A 22,934-nucleotide genomic window follows, 5' to 3' on the forward strand; every position below is an offset into this window, starting at 1 on the left:
GTACTGTTATATTGATGTTTCACAATAATGTGGTTATTAGAGATGATTTCCCTACTTTACAAAAGGTAATGGATGGAGAAATAAAGTGAATCACTTATTAAGTGATGTAGATGAATTTGAACTCAGTTCTTTTAAAAACATGTCCTGTGGTCCTTCATAAATAGTAGGACATTTGCACCATTGCCAAGAAGATCATTCAATTTAAAAATAATCAGACACTGAGATAATGGGCTGAATATCATAAAATTACAAGTTGAAGTGTTAACCCTTGATCTCATGATTACTCTTTACAGTTCTATCCATTTTTGAGATAGGGTCTTTAAAGAGATACTTCCATTCAAGTGTTCTCATGGAGGTGGCTTATTCCAATATATCTGGTGTTCTTATAAGAAGTGGAGATTAGAACACAGACACACACAAAGGGAGGACCATGAAAAGACAAAAAGAGAAGATAGCCATCTACAAGGCAAGGAGAGAAGCCTCAGAAGAAACTAAGTCTGCCTACACTCAGGCTTCTGGTCTCCAGAGTGGTGAGAAGATATTTCCTCATTTGTGTGTCTTGATCTCCGAGTACTCGGTGTTGACATCTTCCTGTTCCTGGAGCTTCAGGTTGTGAAATCTGAGGAAAGCATAGTGGAGCTCCTGTTTGTCTTCTGTAATGGGGCTAGCAGCACCAGGGTCTGGGGAATATGAAGGACTGTCTGCCGGAACCAGTGTCCACACCAGAGTGGAAAGAAGAGAAAAGGTCCAAAGCTGCTCAGACGGGTCTGGGAGACAGCAGTCAAGGGCCAGAATGGGATTGGGACTGGTGGAACCTTTATCATTCACCTGTTAATGTATTTTTAAATGTTTAATAATTATGATTGGCCTATTCTTACAGAATGAGAATGTTTGTATAGATCACACTATATTCTTTTTAAGAAATGCTAGGAGAGGATGCTTTGATGATATTCATCTTACAAATAGCAATGTGAAGGCTGAGAGAAAATATATGTGTTTCCCCAAAGACACACATCTATGTAAATGCACCACTGAGTCAAGACTCAGTACACCCTTTCTAACAATAGAGTCATCCTTTGTTCAGACAGGTTATGGTTTCCTAGGAAAGGCATTTACTAGACAAATAGAAAGCAAATACATTTCAAGTCATAAATTTGGGACAGAAGATATTGTGAAATATAAAGTAGAGGCCAGGGTGGTATATGCTAAAAGATGGAGCAGGAACCAGGACTTGCAGCAACCAGACACCTTTGCCATATCTGCCCCCTGCCCTCAACACCCTCATGCTGCAGAAGCATGAAGTAGAAACCCTCTGACAGTAGCTTAGACAGGCAAGGACTAAGAGTACTCAGATGAGGAGGAAAGGGCTTTGCTATAGCAGAGCAAATAGAGGAAGGACGCCCATGTTAAGCAAAAGCAAGATGAAAATATATGACAAGTCGACTGCAATTGTACTGCAGCCAAATCACAAAAGAATAAAAAATATCTGTTAATAACCATAAGTAAACCATTTGTATGTGGTTGACCACTCCAATCAAAAGATAAAGATATAGCCTGACCAGGTGGTGGTACAGTGGATAGAGCATCGGACCAGGATGCAGAGGACCCAGGTTTGAGACCCTGAGGTCACCAGCTTGAGCACGGGCTCATCTGGCTTGAGCAAAGCTCACCAGCTTGGACCTAAGGTTGCTGGCTCGAGCAAGGGGTTACTCGGTCTGTTGAAGACCCACGGTCAAGGCACATATGAGAAAGCAATCAATGAACAACTAAAATGTCACAACGAAAAACTGATGATTGATGCTTCTTATCTCTCTCTGTTCCTGTCTGTCTGTCCCTATCTATCCCTCTGACTCTCTTTCTGCTCTGTAAAAAAAAAAAAAAAAAGATATAGATTTTAATAGAAAATGAAATCCAGCAATATGGTCATTCAATAATTTATTCCAGAAATATTTTCTGAGTACGTACTGTGAGTTATACAATCAGAACTCCCATAAGTTTTGCAATAGAGAATAAAAGAAATAAAATAATAATAGCAAACCACCCTTGGAACTTTCATGCTGGAGGAGGGAGTGATTCTGTCTGGCAATTCTAAGCAGTTGCCTAGTGTATTTCAGGTTCTGTTTGAAGCATTCCTTGTCACTACTCTGTGATACCAGTACTTTTACGATCTCAGTGTCTCAGAAAATAAACAAAGAACTGAGAGTTTTCTCATCCATCGAAAGTCCCACAGCTCTAAGTGGGGAAAGAGAAAATGTGAATGCAGACAGTCTAGCATCACATGACATGCTTTGAACCACTGTGCAATATGAAGTACAAGAGACAGTTATTAATGGGGAAAAAAGTTTATAAACATTTGAAAATTACACGATGAGAAAGACGTACTCATGAAAAAATAAGACTTTAGCACACACTAAGGATTTCATTCCCCAAGATCAATCAAGCAAGACCAATACAGAGGATTGTGTAAAGTAAAATTTAAAGTGATTTTTTGTCTCCTTGTTCTACCAGTTACTGAGAGAAGATTTTTTGAAATAATTGTGGATGTTTCTATTTCTCTTTGCAGCTCTGGCCATTTCAGTTCATTTATTTTGATGCTCTGTTATTGGGAGCATACATGTTTAGCATTTTAATGTTTCATTAATGAAGTGATAGAAGACAGATATGTAGAGTAAATATCACACTATTGCATTTCTATAAAGTTCTAGACTGGGGAAAACTAATCTATAGGCAGAGAAATCAGGGATTTCTATAAAGGGCAGTTGACTGGGAAAGGAAAATTAGGAATTTAGGGTGTGGTGAAAAAGGTTCACATATTAATCAGAGACATGGAGACAGATGTATATACCTTTGTCAAAAGTCACCTAACAGCCTCCTTTAAATGGCGCATTTTCTTATATGTATACCTTATCATAGTTGGTATTATATAAGATGGTGATTGATTTCAACAATGCACAATGGGAGTGATGAATTCGAGTTTGGGGTGTCTCAGCTGTCTACCCTGAGGCTGCTGTCCACCTTTTTTTTGTCCTCAATGGTCTGACTGACTAGATTTGGGTCATTAGTCTTCCCCAGTGTTCAACACTAGAAGAAAAGGCTAACATTCCAAATACTTATCCATTAAAAAAAAGATAAAGTATTGCCATTTGAGACAACATAAACGGTATCATGCTATGGGAAATAAGTTAGATGGAAAAAGACAAAAACCATATGGCTTCACTCTTATGTGGGATATAAAACAGAAAGCAACAAGCAAAACAAGCTCATAGGCACAGGCAACAGATGATGGTTGTCAGAGCGGGAAGGGACAGGGGAGGAGGACAGAGAGAGTATAAAGGGGGCAAATATATAGTGGCGAAGGAGACGAGACCTTGGATGGTGAGCACACAATAGAGTACACAGATGTCCTATAATAAGTTGTACTCCTGCCTGACCAGGTGGTGGCGCAGTGGATAGAGCATCGGGCTGGGATGCTGAGAACCCAGGATTGGAACCCTAAGGTTGCTGGTTTGAGCACAGTCTCATCAGGCTTGAGTGCACGCTCACCAGCTTGAACGTGAGATCAGACATGACCCCATGATCGCTGGCTTGAGCCCAAAGGAAGTTGGCTTGAGTACAAGGTCACTGGCTTGAGCAAGGGGTCACTGGCTCAGCTGGAGCCCCCCAGTCAAGGCACATATAATAAAGCAATCAACAAACAACTAAGGTACTGCAACAACGAGCTTATGCTTCTCATCTCTCTCCTCTCTGTCTCTCCCTGTCTTTCTCTCTCTCTGGCTAGAAACAATAAATATTAAAAAAATAAAGTTGTACTGCTGAATTTATAGAATGTTATTAGCCAATTTTACCCTAATAAATGATTTTAAAAAGAAAAAAACAGATTGAAAATAGAAACTTATCAACTTCTACACTTAAAATATTTGCATTTCATTGTATGTGGACAAGAAAATATTCCAGGGACAGTGCTGGCCTGAAATATGAGGTTTGAATACACTCCCACAAAGCAGTTGGACTACGTGCATATTGGACTGGAAGCAGTAACGTTAAAGCAGTTGGATCAGTAATTTAAAATGACCTCAGGGGAATTCCGGGAAGTGCTGAGTGTCTAACATCCCAATGTCTAAAGGCCCCTGCAGAGGGCAGCACTGAAGAGGGAGAATGCTGAGAGGAAGCTATGTCCCTTCACTCACCCCGGAGCCTGAGCCCATGTTACTCACCCCGGAGCCTGAGCCCACCGCAGGGCTCACGTCGTTGTCCATGCTCTGCACTGGCTGGGCTGCTTTTTCCCTGCAGGTCTTCACTCTAAGGGAACAACCCCGGGATTTTCAGCCTGGTTATCTGGGGCATGGAGTGGCTGACCATCCCTATGCCCTGTGAGCAGCAAACTCCCAATGGGTGAGTGTGGGTCCTTTGTCCAAGGCCTGCCCTGGTCCAAGAACTGGACCAGGACTAGTTAGGAAAGACCCCATACTTGGTCCAGCTGGTACAAGCTGGCTCTGCCAACACTCAGCCTCCCTTCCCTGGCTCCTGGCTTTCCCCCCAATCCAGGGTCCTCCAGCTCAGGTTTTCTGAGATTCTGCGACCTGAGCCCTTCCTACCCCACACCCCTCCTCCAGCCCTGGAGCTCACTCTCACCTGAAGATGAGACAAAGGCAGAGAGACAGCAGGGCCAGAACCATGGTGACAGCTTCCCCGACCACTCCCAGGACCCCACCAGCCTTGGGTTCTTGTTTACCTGGAGATAATTTGAGTTGTGTGTGAATTCCAACCCAACTCCACGGCACCCTAATTCTGTCTCCGTGCATTCTGTTAATGCACCTATTTTCCGTCCAGGACTCGGTCACTCAGGCTCCTGTTGCCTTGTAGAACCTGGATCAGACCCTTTCCCGGCCACCCCCTTCCCTGACCTGGGACTGAGAACCTAACACCCCTCCCTCCACTTCCTCCAAGCTCCATCTCTCTGGGGCTGATACGGCTTGAATCGTGGGTCCTCAGAACTCTTATTTGCTGTCTTAACCCTCTATACCCCTCAGCTGGCCCCATACCTCAGAATATGACCTCATTTGGAGGCAGAGTCTTTAGAGAGTTAACAGTTACAATGAAAGCACTGCATTGGGCCCTTAATCCAATGTAACGAGGGTCCTCATAAAAATGCGGGACTTGCACACAGACATACACTGGGAGAATCACCACGGGAACATAAAGGCAGAGATTGAAATGATTTTTTTACAAGATAAGGAATACCAAAGACTGCCAGCAGAACCCCAGAAGCTGGTGGAGACCAGCCACACACACACCGCCCCAGAGAAACCCTGCCGGCACCTTGACCCTGGACTTCCAGCCTCCAGAACTGTGAGGCCAGAACTATCCTCAGTTTAAGATTCTCAGATGAAAGTATTTCCGTTCAGACAGGAGATGGAGGGCCCTGTCCTAGCAATCACCCCCCCGTCCAGGCCCGGACCCTCCCCCAGCTCCATCTTCTCTGTGACCCACTCCTCTCTCTCTAAGCCTGTCCCCCATTACACCCCCTGACCTGGCAGCAGCAGGACAGCGGCGCTCTGGGCCCCGTGGACATTGCTGGCCTCGCAGCTCAGTCTGAGGCCGGCGCTGAGCTCCTGGCTGAGGCTCAGGGAGCTGTTGGCCCAGGGCCCCGCTGAGCGGGAGGTGACCCTGCAGGAGGCATTGCTGTGGTTCCCCTCCAGCAGCCCTGCCCCCAGCCGCCAGCGCAGGGAGGGGGCCGGCTGGGCTCGGGAGGAGCAGCTGCAGTGCAGACCCTGGTCCTCCCAGGAGCAGGAGGGGCCCAGCAGCTGCCGGGGGTGTGTGGGGAGGGTCAGGGGTGCTTCTAATCTCCCCAGAATTTCAGATGACCTGCTCCTTTGGTACCACACTCACAGAGCACTGAGAGTCTGAGAGAGAGAGTCTGGGAGCCCAGCCGGTGCTGAGCCCGGCAGGTGAACTCCCCTTCTTCCGCAGTCCCTACACCGGGCAGCTCCAGGGTCGTGGTGCTGGAGATGGGGGTGGCGTTCAAAGCTGGGGACCCCCGGAACCAGCTCAGCTCTGCAGGGGGCAGCCGCATAGCCTCGCTCTCCAGGATGGAAAGGGTTGTGTTTTGCCGAATCTGCAGGGCTTTGGGGAGAGAAGTGCAGAAAGGGACATGTGGTGAGCAAAGCTAGAGTCTCTCTCCTGCGATGTCCACACTAGCTCCAAGGAGGAGACAGTAGTTCCCTGGCCTCAGGCCTTCAGAAGAACCCAAAGGATTCCCCTGCAGTCACCCAGGTTGTCTAGAAAATGGAGAGCCTAAGGCAGGGGTCCCCAAACTTTTTACACAGGGGGCCAGTTCACTGTCCCTCAGACTGTTGGAAGGCCGGACTATAAAGAAAACTATGAACAAATCCCTATGCACACGGCACATATCTTATTTTAAAGTAAAAAAACAAAACGGGAACAAATACAATATTTAAAATAAAGAACAAGTAAATTTAAATCAACAAACTGACCAGTATTTCAATGGGAACTAAGGGCCTGCTTTTGGCTAATGAGATGGTCAATGTGCTCCTCTCACTGACCACCAATGAAAGAGGTGCCCCTTCCAGAAGTGTGGCGGGGGCCAGATAAATGGCCTTAGGGGGCCGCATGTGGCCCGCGGGCCGTAGTTTGGGGACCCCTGGCCTAAGGCTTGGGAAATGACAACAGATGCAGTCATGGGCCAAAGAGGAGATAAACAGAAGCAGGAGGAGGAAAAACCTCAGAGAGAGGATGGAGTGAGAGGGATATGAGCTTCCTTTGGATCTGGCCACAGACAGCCCTGGGTGAGCAAAGGATGAAGTTTAGGGAGTTAAGATTTGGGGGGAAGGGCTTTCAGTCTGACCTCAGTACCTGACTTCCTCTACACATCTCACTAGTCCCCCGCCCTTTGGAGCTGTGAGACCCACTGAGACCCTGGGTCCTTCCCAGCCCTGGAGAGAAGATGTCCCATCCTACCTGTGCTGTTTCCTTGGAAGACGTTGATGGCCGTGTTCTGTGGAGCATCTGGGACAGAAGGAGGTGGCAGCTTCAACATTCCTGGTGACAGAGGGGTGGGCACAGGGCCTTTCCTCCCAGCACCATGGAAGCAGGTAAGGAGGTTCCCTTCCTTCTGGACTTCCACGACTATGATTTCAGGATCTGGGCCATCTCTGTCCTGGCCTCAAACCCTCAAGCACCCTGCTGTCCTGACCCAGCACTCACAGGTGACATTGAGCTGGACGGTTCTCTCCACGGTCACACCAGCTGCAGGAAAATGCACCTGACAGGTGAGGTTGGTGCCGTGGTCCTGGGGCTGTTGGGTGAGGGTGATCACCAAGGAGAGGAGGATCCAGGGGCCCAGGGAGGTGTGGGCGGCTGACATCCAGGAGAAGATGGGGGGGGGTGCCCCGCTCACAGGCCCAGGACAGGTCAGGTTACTGGGGCGGCCGGCTTCCAGGGTCCCTGGGATGAGGATGTCGGGGGTGTGGGTCAGGGCTGGAGTGAAGAGAGAGAAGGTTAGGGCCCTTGGTGTGTTGTCAGCCTGCCCCAAGTCATGTCATGGCTGTCCCTCTTTACTCCCAGGGGCCTTCATTTTTCTATTTTGGGTACCCCTCACCCTATGGCCTTTCTATGGGCCCCTACCATACCTGTCACTTTCAGAGAGAGCATTTTGTCTGTGGAGGAGTGTGTATTGAATCGGTTTTATAGTTGAAAGAAGTAGGTCTCACTGTCCCTCATGTTGACATCCCTGGTTGTGGTAGACTGCAAGTGACGAAAAGCCTTTGTAAATTTGAGGCTTAGAAAAAGGTTAAGTTCTCCCCCCACCTCCATATTGGCTATGAAGCTGAGTATTTGCACACATCCCATAGCCCCACTTCACTTGCTTGCTTAAGTTGCTGGAAGCAATTTACATGTCCTTCTTCTCAACCTTTGTTCAGATGTTGGTTGATTTCACTTATGCATGGTAGGGGGATTCCTCTTTATGCCTTGGGAGAATTCCTATTTTTGCCTCAGATGTGTGACTTTGTATCAAAGACTTCCTTATTTGCTTATGGCTATATAATAAAGCAAACTGGGGGCTATGGGGCTCTTGGATATTGCCATCTAAATTGAAGTGGCCTTCTGATCCCATCCTCTTTTTTTCGATGAGTCTGTTTTCTTAATTCTGCACCATTCTCCCTCAAAACCCAGAATTTCTAGCTGCGCTGGTCTGTGGTGAGAAAAAAGGTCACAAGACCAGAAAAAGGAAGTGGAGATTTTACAGAGTCCACAGTGATTGACTCTGAGATCCAACAGCCCCATCTCTGCATGTGGCAAGTGAACTCTGAGGCTCAGATAGGAGGGGTTTGCGCAACTAAGGCAGCAAAGGAGGATGAGAGCCCCTAATCCCTGGGTTCATGCACAATCCTCTGCACTGGAGAAGCAGGTCCCATTTGGCCAGCTCCCTAGAAGTCATGGCAGTGGGACCCTCATGGAGGCAGCCAGCTAGGGATGGGTCCCACTGTCACCTATATGGGCCCCAGAGGCAAAAGAAGTTTAGATGAAACAACAGAAACACCACAGACCTGTGAGGGAAAAGGGACAAGATGGTGGGCTTGAGCGTTATCTGAAGGCAACAGGGAGCCATGGAAGGTTCTTCAACAAGAAGAGAGCACAGTCATACAGGTATCAACATGGTCCCTCCGAGGTCAGTGAAGACCAAGAGGTCAGAGAGGAGACACTGTGATTGTTCAGGAAGGGACAACCAAACCTGCAGGGTGATGGAGGAAACAGTTGAGATGAAGACACTTTGAGGAAGTGAAATTTGAAGGCAGGTGTGGTGGGTGGGGAGGGAGACTTGTAGAGTGACCCCCAGGGCCCTGATCTAGTAATGGGATGGAGGCACCATCACCAAGAGCACAATAAACCTGCAGGGCTGGGCTGGGAGGAGGATCATAGAGAAGACAGCAGAGTTGGCCCATGGGGTTCTTTCCTGGGGACCCTTGGCTGCTTGTGACATTCAGAGACGGTGTCATATATTTGGAGTCATAGTTCACACAGTACACAATACATCTCTATCCTAAAGTATTCCCACTTCTTGCATCTTGAGAAATCTGATGTTTAGAGAGACACTGTGGGCCATTAGGTCCCCAAGGAGGTAGAATTGACCTCAGGGTCTCTCTTCCATGTTTTGATGGGATCAGTAGCCAGAGGGGGATGACGGTGTCTCTTGGCCACCTGCAGGGTCTGAAGGTGGCTGTTGGGTGCGCTAACGTTAGGCCAGAAAACGCCTGAGTTGAACTGGAGAATGGGACAAGATGCAGAGGCCGACCCTGTTTGCTGTCACTGACTGAAGGTCACATGTTGTACCTGCACCATCCTCCAGGGACCACTGCGGCCTACAGAGCCTCTGACTGCAGCCCCGCCCAGGAACTCCTCCTCTGAACTCTGATGCCCTCATAGTTTTGGCCACTGAAGCATTGACATCTCTGGAATGTAAGGAGCAGTCTAGGGTCCCTTGTCACCATCTGATTAGCACGGAGGTGGGAGTACTGCTGGGTGGTGAGAGAACTGGGGATGTTTTTTAGATAGAAATGCTTGGTTTCTGCCCTAAATTCCCCTCCCCTTTTTAAGTGAGAGGAGGGGAGATAGACAGACTCCCACATGTGCCCCAACCAGGATCTACCAGACAACCCCTGTCTGGGGCTGATGCTCAAACCAACCAAGCCATGGATGAGGGAGGGGAAACGACAGAGAAGGGGAGAGGGAGGCAAAAAGAAACAGATGGTCACTTCTCAAGTGTGTCCTGACTGGGGATCGAACCTGGAATGTCTGCAAGCCGGGCTGAAGCTATATCCATTGAGCTTACCGGCCAGTGTCCCAAACTTCTCCCTTCAACAGAAAGATCCCTCTCCCTTGAGCCACTGCAGGGGAAGTGAAAGCTGAGCTCTTCTCCCCTTGATCTGCAGCGGAATGAACATTTCTTTTCCCCGTGCCCTGAAAGCCTGCCTCTCACATCCTGAAGACCAGCACCCTCTTCCCTTAAGAGAGGTGTGGAGTCTGAGGACACCTTTCTTAGAGTCCCTCTAAAGAACAGCAGGACTCCGAGAGTGTCCTGAGACCAAAACTCCTTGTAGAACCCACCCCAGGGCTGGAGATGCAGACATCTCAGGAAGCATTGGGGAAACTCTTGAATCCGTCTCCCTAGATCCCTACGGACAGAGTCTGGGACTGAGCCTGGAGCCCCTACTTGAACACCAGACCTGAATAAGCAATTTGAGAGCAGGAGGTGACAACCTATGTCTGTGTCTCGGCCCCTCCTCACAGTTTCTGTGAGCCCCACTCATACAGGGACAAAATATTTCTTTCCATTCTCTCCACAGCTCCTCCAGCCTCCACAGTTCCTCCCTTCCATGGGCTCCATTCTTACTGTGTCCTCACACGGTCATCCCTCCCTGGTGTCTGTGTCCTAATCTCTCATCTTTTCTTTTTTTATGGCTACACTTTATGTTTTTTTTAGTGAATCCATCCTGATGACATTGGTTTATAAAATTATATGGGTTTTAGATGCACAATTCTGTAATACATCATAGAATATAATATGCGTCCGTATATTGTATTGTGTGTTCATCACCAACACTAGTCTCCTTCTGTCACCATTCATTCCCCTTTTAGACTCTTCTACCTCCCCCGCCCTACCTCCCCTCTGGTAGTCTCCATATTGTCCCCTTGGCTACTAAATTTTTGTCTGTTTGTTTGTGCTTAATCATTTCCCCTTCTTCACTAAGCCCTCTGTTCTCTGACAGCTGTCAGTCTAATGTCCTCTTCTTTTAAGTACAACAGTCCTATTCGACCTGAGCTCACCCCATATTTTTATTATTATTTTCACTGAATTATGTCCTGAAAGGCCCTATCTTTAAATATAGTCACGTTCGTAGGTGCTGTGGGTTAAGACTTCAATATATGCATTGGACATGGGACACATTCATTTCATAACATCCACCTTCCTCTTTCCTCTCCACTCTGAGCCCAGGTTCCCTGGGATTTGGGGGGAGAACCAGCTTCCCTTCTCCAGGGGAGCTCAAGGAGGACAGTACAGGGAAGAGTGAGAGGGAGGAAAGATGCCTGGTCCTGCTGGGAGAGTGTCCTGAAGGACCTGGGAACTAAGCCCCCAAACCTCAGTCCCACCTCTGCCTTTTAGAATTCTCCTCTTTATTTAAATTATTTTTATTTATTTATTTGTTTTAGAGAAGAGAGAGAGAGAGAAGGGGGGGGGGAGCAGGAAGCGTCAACTCCCACACATGCCTTGACCAGGCAAGCCCAGGGTTTGGAACCAGCAACCTCAGCATTCCAGGTCGACGCTTGATCCACTGCACCACCACAGGTCAGGTGAATTCTCCTTTTATTAATGTTTATTTTAGAGAGAGGAAGAGAAAGAGTAAGAGAGACAGGAACATCTATCTGTTCCTGTCTGTGCCTTGACCAGAAATCCAACCAGCAACCTCTGTGCTTCGGGGCGATGTTCTAACCAACCGAGCTCTTCAGACAAAGTGGCCTTTGAGCATTTTCAAGCTGCTGTCAGACTAACTGGGTTGGGAACCAGGAAAATGTCAACCTCTCCATCCTGAGGTGGCTTCTCCACTCCACTATTTGATGCTACTTCTACTGCTGGAGAGGGGAGAGAGCTCCCTCAGCCAACCGGGGCTGAATGATGCCAGTCCATGACCCCTGGGCTCTCCAGGCTGACCTGGAGCCTCAGAACCCCACCTCGAGAGTGTAGACCACCCTTGGGTTAGATCCTCTTTTGAACCTCAGAGCTGCTCCCTCATGCGTGAGGCTGAAGAGGACTTCAGTACCAGGAGGGACAGCTTGGCAGCTCTATGTCCAGAGCCACATTAACAGGGAGACATGGCAGGAGAGGGCAGTCCAGGGACCCCACCTGTAGCCCTCCTCCTTCCCCTCCCCTTCTGTATGCAGCTGCCAAGAAGTTCCGGGAGGTTGTCCTGAGACCATCAGCTTCTTCTTCCCTTTCCCAGAAACACTGAGGGTTTTCTTTTCCTGTTTTCACAGGATAAGTTCTTCAAGAATCAGTCCTCCTTTATTGATTGTCCATTCTGCCTAGACTTGTCCATCCTTGTGCATTCCCCAGATCACTCAAACTGTCTCATCAGAATCACCAAAGACTTCAAAGGGCTAAACCCCACAATTTCTGTTCCCAATTTAAGTGGATACTGCCCCCTCAGCAGCATAGGATCCGCTCTTTCACCTGTTCATTTTTGAAGCACTTTAGCCCAGCTTCTGTGCCACCTACAGCTGCTGTCTTGCCCACCTGTGGACACCATGCACACGCTATAAAGTGCATCTTCTGTCCCAGTCCCTTCCACAACTTCCTGCACTGCCCCCTGGGGGCGCTCCACTCCACAGACACACTGACCCCTATGGAGCCCCAGGCACCAGGATCTGTGCCATCAGAGCTCTGGAGAAGAGCAGCTCCACCCGAAATACTTCCCAGGTCCTGGACACGTTTGCAAATGTTCCTTTTCCAAAATGGCTGCATTCATTCTCTTTGCAAGAAGGTGAGTCAAATACTACCGGAGGATAAGCTACTTTAATCTAATTTCCAGTAACTGAAAATATTTGCAAGTCCCATACTTTGTGTTCACTTATAATTGCTACTTACTAGTGGATGTTGACACTCCATATGAAGTATTAATTTTTGAAAAGCAAATACTAATATTTTTTCATTTTAAATTTATTGTAATTTATTGTGTTAACATGAATTCAAATATCCTACTCAATATCACTTCCTCACCCCACCCCCTTGTCTCCCACTCCCACCCCCTTGTCTCCCGTAGCCACCTGGCCACTCATATCTTGGGCCAATGCACAAACCAACGGATCTGTCTTCAGTGCCTGAGGCTGATGTTTAGACCAACCCAGGCTATCCTCAGCGCTTGGGGTGGACAGTAGAACCAATCAGGCCACTGGCTGTGAGAGGAAGGAGAGAGAGAATGGGGAGATGGAGGGAAAGAGGAGCAGTTGGTCTCTTCTCATGTATGCCCTGATTGGGCATTGAACCTGGGACATCCATAAAACCCCTTCCCTTTGGGTTTCGCTGTCCTGTTATCTGAATCTCTGTGTTATGTGAGGAGCCACTGAGCCATTTCACCGCAGGTGTTGTAAAGTACCAAAGGCTACAGAATTAATATTAATATTTTAAGAGGCTTGGAGAACATTTTATTAATTTGGGTTAAGGTGTGCAGAGAAATTGTGAGAATAGTCTCTGTACTGTGTGATTGGCATAACCAGGATGGCCCTTGGCATTGTATTGTAAATGCAAGGGGAGGAAAACATGGATTCCCAGACATTCCACCACACCTGTGGGGAAAGGGGTGAATGGCTAGCCAGGTGCAGGAAGAGAAAAGCCAAAATAAACCTTTTCTTATAGCAATGAGCCATTTGCGGGCATTTGTCCCCACCAAAACTACCTCTCCTATGTAAATGCGTGTGTGACTCTGGACAGAGAGATAGCAGATAAACACTAGATATAGAAAAGCCTTTAATATGTAAAGAGACATCTTTCTACCATAGGGTTGACTTGTAAATTTTGTTTTCTCCAAAATGATGTATGGTTTGCAAATTGAACGTGGTCCTATCATGTTAAAGGACATATGACTGTAACCAATAGTGGTAAGGGGCTCCTAATTGCAATTTTTGCTTCTGTACTTCCCACTTACAAAACTATAAAAACTAAGTAGAACAAAGGGCCGGCGCGCTCTCCGTCAGATTTCTGTCGGAGTTCCCGCCGCTTGGCCAAGCTAGACAATAAAGCTTTAATGTGTAAACGATGGACCTTGTTCCTGTCTTCCATATTTTGGGTCCCTCCGAATTTGGATTAACATTATGTATACATAGTTGCTGGGGACCAAGTAAGCCAACAGGGTATTCTGCCGTTCGGGTATGTAAGGAACAGGGGTGTTGGGTCCAACCTCCACCTCACCTGCCTATTTAAGTTAACAAAGGGCTGTGTTTCAAAATAGACATGCCCGCCCCCTCCCCCCATGTTGTGCCCATGTTCCCGGGAGAGACTGGAAGCTAGTTTCTTCGTGGTATAAAGTTAGATTGACTAGTATGGTGGAGGTTGTCTTTGAGTTGCCTTGGAAACTTAATTGAATTGCTAATGGCTCACCTTACCCAGAATAAAGAGGGATGTCTTTTTGGGGGTGGCCAAGTTTTTTGCTGCTTAAACAGTAGTGACTGTCAGCAAGGAGCTGTGGCATCCTCCCGAACCCATACTGTATATATCTTTAAGTCTCTGTTTATTTTTCATTCAATTTCGTACCATTTCCCACTCGAGACCCTGGATAGACTCGTTGTGCGCGTCGCGGCACATAGTTTTGTTGTGAAGTACCTGTACCTCAATTCCACAGGTTCACATAGAGACACCGAGTCCGGATGAATTTTGAAGAGTTTGATTAAAGGAGGAGATTTATTAAATATGCTGGCTGCATATGGCTGACATGGGGCAGTTGCAAATACAAATCATGTGTGTCTGGACACAGCCCTTGCGACAAGTTATATACCTTTGTTCACACACACACAGGTTGGTGAGAAAAGGAGGAGGGAGATGGGACACAAATCATTAGCAAACTTACAACATTTGTCTATACGACCTATAAAATCATTTCTACATATTAAAACTTATAAGGTAACCCAATAGCAAAAATGTTATTCCACATATTAAGAGATATTTCTAAATTTTCTAGTGTTCATTTGCCATTCCTTTGTTTAGAGATATTATGTATACATTAATTACAGACTTTCAGGAGCTCCGGGAGGGGTAGTTTCCATGGTGCTAGGGGACAAAATGCCTGCAAATGGCTCATCAAATAAGAAAAGGTTTTTTCAATCTCTCCCTTCCTGCACCTGGCTAGCTATTTACCTTCTTCCCTTACAGGTGTGTGTGTGGGGGGGGGGGGGATGGGAATCTAAATCTCCTTCCCCTCTTCATTATAATACAATTTTCTCGGCCACCTGTTTTGGTGTAAATCACACAAATATAGAAAAAACATCTACAAAATATCTCTGCACACCTAGCCCAAATTAATAAAATGTTCTTTAAGCTTCCTAAAATATTAATTCTGTAGCTTTTTGGTATCTTCTACAGTTTCACTAATCCCTTCACTTTCTCCTATCCCATTCCCTCATCCTCCTTCCCTCTGGCAGCTGTCCCTCTGCTCCCTGTGCAAATACTAATTTTTTATGTTACAACCTCAAGCTGTCTGGGGTTTGATCCCTGCTGACTTCCTCAGCCTCCTTTCTTTTTGCTCCATTACTTTTTAATATTATCCTGTAAGAAAAGCTAAAGCAACCTTTCTTGGCAGTCACGGCCAGACCCTGATGTTTTTCTATTGAATATAAATAATGTCACAGATTACCACTCTAGACAAGACCATTGTGACTGTGGTGGATCAAGACTGCTCCAGTCATGTGTCCGCATAGACACAAACAGAAATATTGCCTAAGCCTTACATGACCAAATACTCCCCTATCTAGGGTAATAACTGTTGATTGTTAACCAGCTACAGCTTCAGTCGCTGCTATAAACCAAATGTTGTGCCCACTCCCCACATCCATATGTTGAAGCTCTAACCCCAACAGGGTGGTATTTGGAGAATGTGCCTTTCAGAGATTAGGTCATGATGTGGAGTTTTCATGAATAAAATTGGTGCCCTTATAAAACAGGCCCCAGAAAACGCCATCACCCCTTCTCAAGTAAGGATACTTGAGAACATGTTGCCTATGATCTAGGCAGTGAGCCCTTCCTAGATATCTAATCTATCTCAATTTTTATCTTAAACATCACAGTTTGAGAACTGTATACATTTCTGTGGCCTATAAACTCAGTGTTTACTACTTTGTTATAGCAACCAGCACAGCCCACACAGACACCTGTGGCAGCTCAGAGACATCGCTGGGTGAGACTGGCATATATTTATCTTACTGACAACTTGATGACAATAAGGAACATTTCTGTCATTCTAGAAAGTACCACCTACCATGCCCTTCCGTCTCAGTCCCAGGATTCTCAGCCTGCCATGCTTGAGTGAGACCCTCTGCCCATGAACTGGGCGGCATCCTGGAAAAAGGAGCCCCAGACCCTCAGCTGCATTCACCTGGAATTTAGCCTCCTCACTGAGACCTGGCAGGGGTTGAGCAATGCTGGCAGGCCGTACAGGGGTCGTCAAACTTTTTATAAAAACCGCCCACTTTTGCAGTGCTGGTCAACCTGGTCCCTACCGTGCAACCAAACAGCACCGCACTTGGCCCATCATGAAAGCTGGAACGCCCACTAGTGGTCAGTAGGGACCAGGTCTACCAGCACTGCAAAAGTGGGCGGTTTTTATAAAAAGTTTGACGACCCCTGCAGGAGCCTTGTTTCCTGACACTGCCCACCTGGGGTGGGGTTTCCATCACACTAAGCTGGTGAAGAATGGAAGGATGTTGGTGATGCATCCAGTGCATGGACTCTCATTGTTCCTACCAAGTTGTAGTAAATGATCTCAAATACACGTTTCATTTTCTGATGCTTGCTTTTAGGACAATTTGCAGAGAATTTAAATGGTTGTTTAAAGAACTAATTGTCACAAGTCATGCTTGTTGGACTGCACAGTGAGCCCACGGAGCACCTCATGCTACCATTTCAGAAGTGGAACCAGCAACATTATTTTGAAATCGACAACTGAAAATGATGTGTCAATCAGCTGGCGAATAGTGAACAAAATGTGGTTTATCCCCCTACAATGCAATAATATGTAATAATTAAGAACAAATAAAGTTATTTTTAAGTAACACACAATAGTTTTTGTTAATTAAAAAAATAAGGACATGGTTGAACCAAAAAAATTTATTACTTATCAAATGATTCAGATGCAAGACATTTGATATGATTTTATATATATGAAATGTTCATAAAAGCAGATTAGTAGAGATTGGAAGTAGGTATAGTTGCAAATGGGTTCAAAAGTCCTTTCTAGGTTAATCAAAATATGTGACAATGGTTGCACAATTCTATAAATTTAGCAAGAAAGTAGCAAACTGTATAATTCAAATGAATAAATATTGTTATATAAAGTAATCCTCAATAAAAAATGTTTAAAATCTGCTGAAGACTTCTGTTTCTGAGCACGGGAGACTGACAGTATCCAGAATTATTATTTTTCTGTAAACAAATAGAATACTGAACAAAATACAGGTGGTAGCTTGCAATGGCACAACAATTAAAAAGACTAAAATTTCACTTAGTTGAGGAGCCAGACATTGGACATTAAGAAAACTGTCATTGCTAAAATGTGTATCAGAGTTTTAAACAGCAAACAGCATTGCAGAGAAAAGCTTCAATGTTGACTGATTAGTAAAATACTAATTGGCATGTACAAACCTCATAAGGCCAGACAAGAGCAATTTTTAAGGATAGAACAATGACCAGACAGCTATTAGATGGAAACTTTTCTGGAGATTACAAAATGGTAGGACTTGTACATAACCCCTCCAACCAGAGTGAAGACACTTCCTTTAATATATGGGCATTCTGTCCAATCCTCAAAAGGGTCATAGCACCCAAGTATAAGAAAATTAGCCCTAAAACCAAGGCTATACTAGACCTATCTTAGAAAAGAAGCTAATAATTAAAGAGCCTTAAAAATATTGGTTCAACATGCAAGTCACTTGACTGCTTTCAAAGAAAAAGATTAATGTTCTTTAAACAAATACAACAAAACCAAGAGTCAGTCACATAAAACTGACAATGTCCACCACTCAGTGAAAAATTACTAGACAAATTGAGAAGTTTGAAAATGCATCAAGTCCTGGCTGGTAGGCTCAGTGTTAGAGCATCGGCCCAGTGTGTGGATGTCCCAGGTTTGATTCCTGATCAAGGCCCACAGGAATAGTACCCATTTGCTTCTCCACCTCTTCCCCTCTCACATCTCTCTCTCTCTCTCTTCCCCTACTGCAGTCATGGCTCGATTGGAGTGAGTTGGCACCTGGTGCTGAACATGGCTCCATGTCCTTTGCCTCAGGCATTAAGAAGAGCTCAGTTGCTGAGCAATGGAACAATGCCCCCAGATGGGCAGAGCATCTCCCCTTAGTGGGCTTGCCAGGTGGATCCAGTTTGGGTGCATGCGAGACTGTCTCTCTGCCTCCCCTCTTCTCACTGAACAATGAAAAAAGATACATCAGTTCATAAGAAAGAAGCCATTCAGTAAATCATGCTCAGACATGATGGAGGAGATGAACTTAACTGACAAAGTCATTAAAGGACTTCTTAAAAATATGCTCCATATATTCAAGGATATAAAGGAAAACATTACCATCATTAGAGAAGAAAGAAAAGATTAAAAACTAAGAATCTGCAGCTTCTAGAGGAGAAAATTCATTTCTGGAAAGCTAGTGTCACTTAATGAGGTTAACAGGAGAATCAAAATTGTAGAGTAATCAATAAGCGTGAGAATGTACCTAAAGCTTCTATTCTAACTAAAAAACATAGAAGGAGAAAAGTGGAGAAAGGTGCACAGATGCTTGCGGCCCTATGACATGATGTTGGGCAAGGTAACACAGAAAAAAATGGAGACCCAAAAAGAAGAAAAGGAGAAAATATAAACACATTTTTACTTATTTATTAAATAAATATGGGCTCCCATTTTTACAAATATGTTCACACTATAAAATGACAAACTGGAGAGACTCAAAAAACTCCCAACAGGGAAACATCTCTCTTTCTCTCCTATTCTTTATATCAAACACACATGCTGAACACACACACACGCATGCACTCATACAACAGCCACACATACAACACCAAGGCAAATATTAATCACAACATTTAAACCCACTAAAAATTATAAGGTATTAAAACTAGCCAGACAAACTGCAAATTAAAAAAAAATTACCATAGAATTTTCATTAAAAAAAAACCCACTATGAAATCCAATGGAAGTGGAAGAATTGAAAGGGGAAAATGTTTTTCTAGAATTTTTTACTCAATAAAAACACCTTTTCAAAGCTAATTGAAAAAAAACCCCACTTTTGCAGCCAAAGATCAGCTGGAAGAATTTGTCACTAGCACACCTGCATTACAGGAATTGTATGAAAATATATTTAGGTTAATGGAAAACAATAGGGAGGGGGAAATGAAGAAAGATGGTCAAAAGATACAAACTTCTAATTATAACATAACTAAGAACTAGAGACACAAAGTGCATGAGATAGATGACTATAGCTAACAGTACTGTACAATACATCAAAAAGTAGATAAGAGAACAAATCCTGATATTTAGCTGGGGACTGAAATATATTTTCCTTCTTTCTTCTTCACCTTTTATTGCATCTACATTAGAAGATGGATGGTTTTGGAATATATTGTGATAATGATATCACAATACATGAAAATAAAACCATCATGCTATATGTTTTGAACTCACACAGTGGTGTATGTCAATTAATTTTCAATAAAACAGAAAAGGGGAAACTGATACTATAAGGAAATTTAAATACATACAAAGAAAAAGCAATTAACATGCTAATACGAGGATAAATATAAGAGTTGATTTTTCTAATTAAATATCGCTTTTAAATTATTGGGGTTTTTTAAAATTAAACTACCGTTTAAAAATAATACATTAAGGGATTTTTAGCAATATATTATGGAGTTGAATTTTGGGATTATCAGAACCACATTTAGGGTGAGCACAGAAACATAATATTACATAGAGTTTATTTAAATTAATTGGTACTAACTTTTTATTCTATCTCCTTGCATGTCCTCCATCACCGAGCGAGAACCATCAGGAGAGTCCTTTAATGAGAGGTGAAGGGCGTTTCTGAGAGGACAAGGACAGAGACATCCAGCACCTCCTTGCTCCACTGAGCTGTGTGGAGTGGGCATCGGGACACAGTGGTTACATGGATCCTCATCCACCTGCCAGGGCCCTGGAGCCCAGACCTCAGCACCACCTTGAGGACGGGGCTCAGTCACTCCTCACGGACTTCTCCCCTGGGAGCCCCTAACCTGTGGGGGAAACAAGATCTAAAATGAGGAACTAGTTCAGCACAGGAAGAAAAAGAGATGTGTGAAGCCACCAAGGTGTCTCCAAATTCAAGCACCTTGAGAAACCTTCTCACCTGGTGTAGTAGAGCCAGGTGAGGCCATAGGTGAGGAGGAAGCCAGTCCCCATGAGGGCCCCTCTGATCAGGGTGAGGACCAGGGGCCAGGAGCCCTTCTGTTCCCCACAGACATGGGGGCAGGAAGTAGACACACCTGTGACAGGAAGAGGTGAAGTGGTGGAGGTGAGAGTTTCCTTAAGCCCGTGCCTCAGCCCTCATTAATGTCACCCCCAAGACACAGGTGTCCTCACCCTGCACAGCGAGGCTCAGGGAGACGTGGTAGGAGATCCGTGGGTGCTGAGCTCGGCAGGTGAACTCCCCTCCATCTGCCAAGACCACCTGGGGCAGCTCCAGGACCCCGGGATCCCAGGCCTTGGAGGAGCTCAGTGTCACGCTCCCCCGAGACCAGCTCAGCCTGGCAGGAGGGTTGCCATCCGTTTCACAGACCAAGCGCAGGGACTGTCCCTCCTGGACTCGCAGGGAGGTGGCATTGCCCAGGACCTCGGGGACTAGGGGGACGGAGAGAGCCGGAAGGGCAGGGCTGAGAAGCCCTTCCCTTTTCTGTCCACCCACAGACTCAGAAATGGAAAATGGTTTTGATGAGACAAGTATTGCAAGCTAGGGCCAGTAGAGAAAAGATTCATGGGGTGGGGGAAGAAGAGGCAACCTGCTGAGCCCAGACCAGGGGGAGGGACATTTGAGAAAGTGTTAGTTATTTCTAGACCTGCAGAGACCACTCAGGACGTGGACCATGACTTGCGACATTGTGCAGAGGTGCTGACACATGGATGTCTGACCATTAGAGCTCACACACGGGTGATCTTCTCAGCCTCTCTCTTGAGAAGTGAGGGATCCATGGTGCATTCCGAGCAGGAATAGAATAGGGTCACATCTGGTGTGTGTAGTGTAAACAGTGGGGCCTAAATTGTGAGGAGCAGGGAGAGGAGAGACTGGAAGCTGGTGGCCATAGAAAAGGCTTGTCCAGGTCCAGTTCTTTCATGTTCAGGTGAGAGGGACGGCAATGGCCCAAGGTGGGGCTGCACTCGTGAGGGTGGAGGAAGTTCAATTTTTGATACGTTTTCAGGAAGTCACATTTGCACAACTCAGTGAGCCATGGGGAGAGTTGGGTGAACAGAGAATGGCTAACGTGACTCTCAGGACATTGCATCAGGTTCCTAAGGCAAGATGGCCCCCCACGAGGGGGAGCAGAGGGCACTTGGGTGATCGGGACAGCACAGAGTTAGTGGGTCTTCAGGGCAGAGGCAGGATGGAAACACCAGGGTGGATGAGCTCACCCGAGGGATTGGGCAGAAAGTGGCTAGTAACCGGGCACCGGCTGTGGGCTCATCTCCTCGTAGGAGACGGAGCTGGCACAGTCAGGGAGAGGGGAGGAGTGAGGAACAAATGTCACAGGAATGTGAGGGAGATAGGAGGTCAGGGTCAGGGAGCAACCAGAGGTGACAGAGAAGGGTCAACTAGGAATTCAGAAAGCCTAGAGAGTCCCAGCAGGGGACAGGTCATGGGCAGGACAGACTCGGAATGTCATGCATGTTCATTCTGCTCTACTATACAACATGGGCCACATCCGACCTCTGACCTCAATTCACCAGGGCCTCTCCCACCTGTGCTGTTTCCCCAGAACACATGGATGGTCACATTCCGTGGAGCATCTAGAAGAGAAGTGAGTGATCAGCCACCTGCAGTGTGATGGGCTGGTCGTGAGCATGGAGGTGGGTCTGGGTGTTCTCTCCACCTTCACCCCAGCCACACCTCCAGGGACACTCCCCATGTATTCTCCACCCAGGGTCAGCCCCCTCTCCAACAGCCGATGCTTTCAGGGTCCAAGTATCCTGACCAGGCACTCACAGGACACATTGAGTTGGATGGTCTTCTCCCAGATCTCCCCGCCTTGCAAGGTCACTCGACAGGTGTGGTTGGTGCCATGGTCCTGTAGTGTTGGTATGAGGGTGACCACTGAGGAGTTGGGAGTCTGTGGACCCAGGGAGGTAAGTTGACCCCAACCCAGGAGAAGATCGGTGGTGTCTCCCACTCACAGGCCCACGGCACCGTGCAGGTAACGTTGTTGGGGTGACCAGCTTCTAGGGTGTCATGGAAATCTATGTCAGGTGTCCGTGTCAGAGCTATTGAAGAGAGAGACAGAGACCCGGGCACTAGAGGTGGGGGCTCCTAGTGTGCGCCTAACAGTAGCCTCTTCCTCTGGCTTTCTCCAGCATCCTTTTGCCCTTGGACCCCTGGATCCATCCCAGAAAGAGAAGAAGGGGTTCCCCCTCAGTCACGGAGCCCGTAGGACTCATCCACGTGTCCTCTCCTTGACCCCGTTCTTTACCTGTCACATGCACAGAGACCTGGGTCTGTCTGAAATCATATCTTGCATAGGACCCTCTCTCAACCCTAAAGAAGTATGTCCCTGTGTCCCTTCTCTGTGCGTCTCTGATGTACAGGGAGCAGCTGTAAGTCTGGGGGTTCCCGAGGAGCTGGAATTGGCCCTTGGTCCCCTTCTGCACCCTACGACCTGGGTTGTTTGTGACCACTGGGTCATCCTGGTTTGTAATGGCATATTCCCGGAACCAGTAGCCAAGAGCTGGGGTGGAGTCAGTCCAGCCATCCTGGGGGTAGGAGACGTTGCAGGGCACGTAGACACACAGGCCCTCCTGCACTGTCACGGACTCCTGCACCTGCAACTGGAATCCTGGAACCTGAGCCAGACACCCTGGGGAAAACAATGGTCAGCCACAGCCCGTTCTCCCCTCGGGCACTCACCTGCCCAC

At 46.5% G+C, this 22,934-nt stretch overlaps 1 protein-coding gene across 1 annotated transcript in view; it reads right to left on the minus strand.

Moving 5' to 3' along the window:
* Positions 1–533: 533 nt before the first annotated feature.
* LOC136397112 (sialic acid-binding Ig-like lectin 6) overlaps positions 534–22,934 on the minus strand; it is a 22,445-nt gene continuing 44 nt past the window's right edge. Inside the window, 10 exon segments of the mRNA XM_066371706.1 lie at positions 534–753; positions 4,188–4,299; positions 4,633–4,732; positions 5,531–5,839; positions 5,890–6,123; positions 6,979–7,026; positions 7,225–7,412; positions 22,196–22,286; positions 22,493–22,876; positions 22,927–22,934. The exon segment at positions 22,927–22,934 is cut by the window's right edge and continues 44 nt beyond it. Coding sequence (XP_066227803.1) covers positions 547–753; positions 4,188–4,299; positions 4,633–4,732; positions 5,531–5,839; positions 5,890–6,123; positions 6,979–7,026; positions 7,225–7,412; positions 22,196–22,286; positions 22,493–22,876; positions 22,927–22,934 — 1,681 coding nt within the window. The 3' untranslated portion in view covers positions 534–546.

Source organism: Saccopteryx leptura, chromosome 3 (genome assembly GCF_036850995.1).
Source record: "Saccopteryx leptura isolate mSacLep1 chromosome 3, mSacLep1_pri_phased_curated, whole genome shotgun sequence".
Classification (NCBI taxonomy): Eukaryota; Metazoa; Chordata; class Mammalia; order Chiroptera; family Emballonuridae; genus Saccopteryx; species Saccopteryx leptura.